Raw genomic sequence first — 8301 nt, forward strand, 5'->3', positions numbered from 1 at the left:
CATGCTTGCATGCCCATATATGGGCATGCCGCCGAATTTCTTTCTTATTACGTCACGCGCGTACGCCCCCGCACAGTACTTTCCTATGGGGACCGCTAAAAAAGCAAATAAAACGATTGTAAAAGCTTGTATCACAAAAATTTAAAAAACGCCTAGGGGTATTTGCCCACTGTACCTCCATACCAAATTTCAGGACCTTAGGCCCTAAAATGAAGAAGCTGAATCCATTTAAAGAAATGGCAGGAGGAGAAGGAGGAGAAGAAGCAATATGGTTTCACCACACCACTTCGTGGTGTGGTGAACCCATAATAAGCATTGTGTCAATTTGATAACTTCCTTGATGACGAGTATAAAGTCCAAAACTTGACATCATGCATTTGTCATAATTTCATAGGAATAACACAGAATTTTTGTGGTATGTTCCCATATTTATGTTGACTCTGTTGTCATTTATGTTGACTCTAGTATAAGTGTTCAGTGTAATATCACTTATAATATTTAAAATTCTCAACAGAAATACGTGAGTATGCATTGGAGGTTTTGGGACTCCAACTGCCTAAAGATCAAGACTTACTGTGGATTGCCAGAGAAGGAATCAATGCTCCACTGCCTGACGACTGGAAACCATGGTAGGGCTACATGTATAAATGTACATGTACTTGCAAAAACTGACTGTAGCTATCAGCCTATTAGCTACTCATGCAAACCTTTGACATTCGCAACAAATGTCATGCACAGTTTACTAGTACCACAGACTGACAGTGCGTAAACATGGGAGATTGATCAGTGTCATTTGTTTAGGACCGAGTAGGGCCTTAGGGCATTTTCAATGATCCAATTCAAATCACTTTTTTATTCTTGTAACTTTGACATGACAAAGGAAGGATCATAGGAAATCATTGAGTGTCAATGGCCAAAAAAGAAAAATGTTTCTTTTTTGGCCATTGACACTGACTCAATGATTTCCTATGATTAGGGCATTGAGGTGACAGTTGTTGGCACAGTTGAAATTTAGTACCATAGTGATGTGTTACAAAAATTACTACAATTGTACTGTATAGAGGGTCTATGTAGAAGGTGGCACAATGGCAATAATCATTTTGAGAAGTACACTACTAGTATATGGGATGACATTAATTAAGTCATTAATAAAACACCTTCAGTACTGAAACCAGTTTAGTGTGCAGCTGTAGGTAATCATTCTCATGTCATTTTTGTATTCCACTTTTTGACATACAGTCAAGATGGCAATGGTGATATCTACTACTTCAACTTTGCCACCGGAGACAGTGTGTGGGATCATCCATGTGATGAGTACTACCGCAAGATGGTGCAGGAAGAAAGGGACAAGAAGAAAGGAGGAGGTAATCACCAAGAGTTAAATACCTAGAGAGACTTTTTGACTCTGAACTGAACCACGCGAAAACGAGCACCAAGTGACCATGTCTAGTGATATATTAGATGTTAAACAAGGACAACAACAACAACTAGTTTTATTGTGAGCATGCTTTGTGGCAAAACATTGAAAAACAGTGTGTGTAAATTGAATTCATTTGCAGTACAAATGTATGTTATATTCCATATGTACAAAATGTATTTTAGGTTCATCTGGTAAGAAGCCAGGAAAGAAGAAAAAGGAGAAAAAGGAAAAGGGTGGAAACTCCCCAGCATTGAAGGCACAAACACAGGTACTGTATGGTCGGTACAATGTACAATGTATATCATGTATAGTAATATGCAACCGTTGTATATATGCTGCACCAACATGCACAATGATGGTTCAGTGATAATTATGCTTATTGTGATCTTTTATTTTTACCAGAGACAGTTCAACAGGATTTCACATTATCGGCTGTATTTTTCCCAGGGACTCGGTCTGCTAAAGGGTGAGCCCACCAGCCCCCTGGGAACCCTGGGTCCATTAACCGGTTCTTTAGGCAGCACTGGTCGGTCAGGAGGGCTCGGCAGTCTGGCTCCCCTGAAAACTGAACCTTTGTCTCCACTGGGATCACTGGTCAGCTTAATCATTAACTTTTTATCACATGTTAATGCATACCAACACAGGGTTGAAGGGTTATATTGTTATAACATGTAGAGACAGAATTTTAAAAAATTATGAACTTTACCAGAAATATCATGACTATCAAGTAGCAAGCCAAACAATAGTTTACAGCATACCAATATGAAGAGTTACTTATAATTGTGCCACTCTGTATTCATGATAAAACACTATTGATTACTGTAATGACTGTTGATTGTCATATCACTGGATTTTGCACCTGTTGTTCACAGACCATGTTTGTAGCCTTACAGTGTTGAATTTCAGGTTCAGTCCTGGACTCACAGGGTTATGACTAATTAGAAAGGAGAGATTTTGTAGGGAACAAAGTCCTGTACCAAGATAACAAAGGCTTACAAAAGCTTATTCTTAACTGATGGTATGTCCTAGAGAGGAGGTCCTGGCAGCCTGGGTATGGACGTGCCCCGAGGCTTGGGTGGAAGCCTGAACAGGTCCGGTGGTGTTGGGGAGGGGATCAACCTTTTAACAAGCCTCGACAGGGATGATGACAGTGAGGTAAGAGTTGTGTGATAATCTCAGCTGTGTGATGATGTTGAACTTATAGTTGTAGAGTTAATCTGTTATGATACCTGTCTTGTAATGTGTATGGAGAACTCTGGAGGATGTTGCTTTACTTTTTGGTGCTGATACTGATTGTGTAAAGGTTGTAAGTGCACGTCTCCTAAATGCAGCAGTTTGACATAGCACACCTCAGTACTTTCTTCAGTGGACATGTACCAATGAATACATCAAATTCTTCCCTCTTAGAGCTCAGCAGGCCTTGGCAAGGGTAAACAGTTCAACCTCGATGACCTTGACATTGGAAATCTGGGATATGAGGTGGGAACTTTGAGTTTTGCAATATAATTTATGTACTTTCTTCTCTGTAGGTCATTTATATACACAGTGTACATGTATTATATCAGATTCTTGTGTACATGTATTTAACAATCTAAGATGATTGCATGCAGTCTTGCAAATACTACATGTAAATCTATTGAGATTAGAAAATATGGAAACCTCACATATATACAAACAGGTGTGTTACTGTATACAATAACACAGTTATGTGCATTGCTTGACAATGTGTAATAAGTCTAATGAAATCTGTTTTTCAGTCTTCAGAAGGTAGTGACAAACCGGAGGACAGACAAATGCTTGGAGGGTCGTCTGAAGAGTCTGATGATGATGATGGGAAGGATGTGGTAAGTTACTATTGATGCTGTGTTCTAGAATTGTTAGATATTGGGATTTTATTTAATAATCATGTTGGGTTTGTTGGGTTTTCAGCAAGACAGAAAGTTTACTGTGGTTGGAATGGGGAAAACATCAGATTCTGTTTGTTCACATCATGCAGGATTTTGGCATCCCTAATCCACTTGACAGCATGAACAGGTCCATGAAGTCAGGATCCTCCATGTCTCCTGTGAGTTTTCATTTTACACACACAGCTGTCTGTCTTTGTTTGTAGGATCTCATGTAGGAGCAGAAAGTCATACTAGTATGAAATAGCACACACTAGGCCAGTTTTAGATAAGATGCGTTACATCAATTTCAGTGATAACATTGATTAAAACATTGTTCTTTCCATTCACTGTTGGACCATTTGTACAGGATGCAGTTTTAAGACCATCTTTTCAGTTAGAGAAGCATCAGGAAAGCCCCAAACCTGCAGTAACAACTGACAGGTAGGCACAAATATCTGAATGAATTATGTGTGACAGTTTTGTTTGTGTCAATAATGCTAATCAATGTATATAATTGAAAACATGAGAGCAAAGAAATATGATGGAATCATTCACTCATGCCATGATGCTTGAGGTTATGAAATATATATTGTCCTGAATTGTATAAACCAAATCACTTTGGATTTCATTGGCTTGTTGTTTCAATATTTCATATAGTTTGTTGATGTTACTTCTCGACATTTGACATCAAGTCTGTTCATGTTTTGTCCCACTTTAACAAGACTGTGACTAAAACTGAAACATGTGCCTTGGATTGCAGGATAAGGAAAGTGCCTGCATTGCAAATACAGGATGATGATGATGAAGAAGGTGAGAAGGCTAGGATGGCTCTTATGGAAGAAAAGGAAAAAGAACTGGAAAAGCTACGAGAGAAGGTGAAAGAAGAGGAGGAGAAGGAGAGGGTCAAATTGAATCAGGAGAAAGAAATGAACCTCAGGTATGTGTCACTGGATTGTACATGTACTTGTACAATGTGTACTTGCTTTTAGATAATGTTTGCTGTGAATATCAACTTAAACTATACTTACCCAAAACGACAAGCTTGATATTAGCAACAACCAGCATCCTTACCTTACTGTGTTATTTCAATGTCATACATTTAGATCTCTAAGGCTAAAGATAAAAGAGGAAACAACCAATGAGGAGGCTGCTTTAAAGGAAGGCCAACAGGATGCCCTACAGAAGCTTCGCAGTCAGCTGGCACGGGAGAGGGAAGAGGAGGAAAACAGGATCAGGTACCTGTGGTCTTTTAGTTTGTACCATCATATCACTCAACTCAATGTAGAAATTAAAATATCTGCAATATTGCAAGTGCTGCAAATGAAGACTCAGGTACACAAACTCATGTTGTTGAGTCCTGAGCTTTTTGTGTATTCATTTCTTGTAGAATAGAAGATATAATCCATGTTGTATCTACCACATTTTAGGAAAGAGTCAAAGACTGCGTTGGATAAGTTACGTAATGAAATGTCAAAATTGGAGGCTGAGGAGGAAACTAAGAAGCAGAAGGCTGCGAGGAAGGCTGCAGAGGAAGAGGAGAATGCTGCTGAACAGGAGAGGTCCAGGTTAAAGCAGGAACATGACAAGGAACTACAGCAGTACAAAGCACAGCTTGAGGAAGAGCTGGACCAGGTGGGACATCGTTATTGTTTGTGGATGAGTGTGTGAGGGGTGGGGAAAGAAAATTGAAAGGAGGAAGATCAATGGAGCAAAAAAGGCATGTCTGATTAAAACTACACATATTGGTTGTATAACTTCAGTACTTTGGATTGTTTCTCTTCAGATGTTAGATGAAATCAAGGCTGAACATGAAGAAACAGCTGCCCAGAGGAGAGGAGAGCTGCAGGACGAGCATGACCAGGCCATGGAGGAGCTGGCTCAGCAGGAGAGGGAGCTGCAGCAGGAGAGAACTCAGAGGGAGGAGCAGGTACAGAAGGCAGCAGGCACCCGGCAGCAGGCTGTGGAGGACTATGAACATGAGGTAAGTCAGCAGCTTGAGACTTCTATAGTTTAGAAATAAAATATCAATAGGAGTGACTCTGACTGTAACACAATACAAGCTGTTGATTTCAATAGAAGATAAATTTTGTCTTGTTTGTTTTGTTGTTTGTTCAGTTGAGTGATGTTCTAGAAGAAAGGAGAGCAGAAATTGAACAGAAGCACCAGAAGGAAATGGACAGGCTGAAAGAGAAACATCAAGAGAGGTTGGCCAGTCTACAACAGGAACATAAAGAGAAAGTAAGTCACTGTGGTAGAGAACAGGAGATAGGGTTATGTTTAAATTCTCAATCATCAGCAGATACTAATGTCACAATAGGTTTGAATTATGTGGATAAGGGACCTAAACATGTATACTGCAGTTGTAAACAAAATGTATCAAAATGTTGTCATGTAACTTAGGTACTGTAGCATAGATTGCATTGTTCTGCGTAAGATGGTTAGAGAGCAGTTTGTAGTTCGTAACATTTTACTTGTAATACTTCAGGCATCAGTCACTTTTGGAGTGATTCTATGTTTGTCCATGTAGGAACAAAAAGAAAAGTCTGCCCTTGAGAAAAAGCTGGAGGCAGATCTTCAGAAACATGCTAAAGAAAATGAAAAGAAGCTAGGAGAACTTGAGCGTGACAAGAAGGCCAAGACCAAAGAGATGGAGAACTGGCAAGGTGAGGTCAAGCAGATGGAAGAGAAGCTGGACAGGAGAAAGAAGGACCTTCAGCAGACAAGCAAAGATCTGGATAAGGAGGTCAGTACACTATACATACACTGCTAGGTGGACTTGGTGGAAAATTGTGGNGTTGTCATGTAACTTAGGTACTGTAGCGTAGATTGCATTGTTCTGCGTAAGATGGTTAGAGAGCAGTTTGTAGTTCGTAACATTTTACTTGTAATACTTCAGGCATCAGTCACTTTTGGAGTGATTCTCGTTGACATCCCACTGCTATGTTTGTCCATGTAGGAACAAAAAGAAAAGTCTGCCCTTGAGAAAAAGCTGGAGGCAGATCTTCAGAAACATGCTAAAGAAAATGAAAAGAAGCTAGGAGAACTTGAGCGTGACAAGAAGGCCAAGACCAAAGAGATGGAGAACTGGCAAGGTGAGGTCAAGCAGATGGAAGAGAAGCTGGACAGGAGAAAGAAGGACCTTCAGCAGACAAGCAAAGATCTGGATAAGGAGGTCAGTACACTATACATACACTGCTAGGTGGACTTGGTGGAAAATTGTGGAGTGAAAAACAAATCTCCTCACAACCTTGACCCCCTTCTTTTCATTCTCAACATAGTGTTTTAACTTTTAAAAGTTGCACATTGTGATACTTATTTCTTGGCCTACAGGAGGAAGAGTTACAGACAATGAGACGTGAACTTAATCAGAAAAGGAAGTCTCTTGGAAAGGATGTCAACACTAATGAGTCATCTGAGCTGGCCTCACAGGAGAGAGAAGACATACACAGATTACTCAGGTAAGGTGGAAGGAGACCATTTACTTAGACGTTACTAAAACTAATAATGTACAATAATGGAACGTAATGGCTACTGAAGACAATTGTGATTGTGAAATGGAGCAGTTGGAACAGTTTGCTTTGTTTACTCAGTGGAGTGTCATCCAACAATTCAATTCCATAGACCGTTCATTCACATAGATACCTTTAAAGCAACTTAGCATGAAAGTTCATCTGTGTTGGTACAAATCATTATGAAATAAAGACTGAACTTTAACTTCCAACACTAGATATAGAATTGGGACTTACCCCAAATTTTCGGTTGACTCCATCAACCTTGTTCACGGAATGGACCCGTCTACTCTTGGAACGTGACGTCAGAGACACGTGACCGTAGTAGCGGGTCATACGTGCCAGATAACTTGTGTCGCCCCCCGTCTCTGTTCAGGGTAGGTCTGTGAGCTCTTATGTAGACTGCCTCCTTAACTCCTCTTTAAAGCAAGTTGAAGACAAAAGAGCATGGTTCCAAGGTTTGAATAACAGAACACCATAAACTTCTCTACAGGAAGGAGCAGAAGGAGCTCGAGAAGACTGAGAAGGCCAGGAAAGAGCTGGAGAGGGAGATCCAGAGACTGAAGCAGAGCAGGGATCACCATGAAGGACAGCTCAAGTTGGTTTCCTTCCTTATCACAGTAGTGTTTTGAACAGAAATACCCTCAAGGCCCCAGCACTTAGTAAATCTGAGAAAATGCTTGTCACATCACAGAATGATCTTGACCAGATGAAGGCTGATGCATGATGTTGTTTACAATAAGGGTGTTTATTTTACCAGGGACTTGAAAAAGAAGATAAAGGAAAGTGGTTCTGAATACCAGAGATTACGAGCCAGTATTGGTGAGATGAAGGATGGAAATTCAGCAGGGGAGCCCAGAACAAATGGAGTCCATCCTGAACCAACAGAGGAGCCTGCTGATGACACACCTGCACCTCGACAGGACAGAGCGTCTCTGAGGAGTCTGCTGGATGGCTGGTCATCTGATGACCAAAGGGGAGACAAGGAGGATGACAGGGCATACAGAAGTACAAGAAGAAGGAGAAAAGAGAGTGAACATAGTAGAGCTGACAGTGACATTGATGGCGAGTCCTTCACTGCATACAGAAACCCCAGACAGGACTGGATCCGAGACTTACATGACTCTGCCATGCTGGACAACCTTGGTGACAACAGCAGCATGCACCAGTGGGACAGGAACTTACGAGCACTCAACAGGGAAGCAGACTCCATCCAGGCAGCTAAGGAGTTTCTGCAGAAACAGAAGTCTTCACTCCAGAGGCAGCAGGCAGGCCTGAAGGTGGCCAAGCAAGAGTGGCGTAGGGACATGGTCAACCAGATAGGAGCAGCATCACCAGCAACATCCATGTTGCTACAGGTTAGATGCCTGCTCTTGTGCTTGTGTTTTAATCTGTCATTTCACTACATACTGGGTATTCGTATATTAGTCAGGGAAATTGTTACTTTGTCTAGTCGTAAGGTTTAGCAACATGGCTAAGGTATGAA

The 8301-nt window shown here is 40.9% G+C and overlaps 3 protein-coding genes across 3 annotated transcripts in view; 2 read left to right on the forward strand and 1 right to left on the reverse strand.

Moving 5' to 3' along the window:
• LOC109470938 (cysteine-rich PDZ-binding protein-like) overlaps window positions 1–307 on the reverse strand; it is a 2373-nt gene extending 2066 nt beyond the window's left edge. Inside the window, exon 1 of the mRNA XM_019770034.1 lies at window positions 304–307. Coding sequence (XP_019625593.1) covers window positions 304–307 — 4 coding nt within the window. The remainder of the gene's footprint in view (window positions 1–303) is intronic.
• A 33-nt stretch (window positions 308–340) lies between these two features.
• Window positions 341–6084, forward strand: LOC109470940 (centrosomal protein of 164 kDa-like). The gene is made up of 16 exons (XM_019770035.1): window positions 341–347; window positions 515–629; window positions 1240–1364; window positions 1603–1688; window positions 1868–2014; window positions 2450–2575; window positions 2828–2899; window positions 3178–3264; window positions 3417–3485; window positions 3674–3747; window positions 4067–4243; window positions 4410–4541; window positions 4734–4938; window positions 5090–5287; window positions 5422–5544; window positions 5834–6084. The coding sequence occupies exons 1-16, from the start codon at window positions 341–343 to the stop codon at window positions 6074–6076; spliced, it is 1986 nt and encodes a 661-aa protein (XP_019625594.1). The 3' UTR covers window positions 6077–6084.
• Window positions 6085–6254: 170 nt separating this feature from the next.
• LOC109470941 (centrosomal protein of 164 kDa-like) lies at window positions 6255–8281 on the forward strand. The gene is made up of 5 exons (XM_019770036.1): window positions 6255–6478; window positions 6637–6764; window positions 7309–7413; window positions 7576–8190; window positions 8269–8281. Exons 1-5 carry the CDS (start codon window positions 6383–6385, stop codon window positions 8279–8281), a joined length of 957 nt encoding a protein of 318 aa, XP_019625595.1. The 5' UTR covers window positions 6255–6382.
• The last annotated feature ends 20 nt before the right edge of the window (window positions 8282–8301 follow it).

The sequence above is a fragment of the Branchiostoma belcheri genome, unplaced genomic scaffold, assembly GCF_001625305.1.
Source record: "Branchiostoma belcheri isolate BF01 breed outbred unplaced genomic scaffold, Haploidv18h27 scaffold24, whole genome shotgun sequence".
In the NCBI taxonomy this organism is placed as follows: domain Eukaryota; kingdom Metazoa; phylum Chordata; class Leptocardii; order Amphioxiformes; family Branchiostomatidae; genus Branchiostoma; species Branchiostoma belcheri.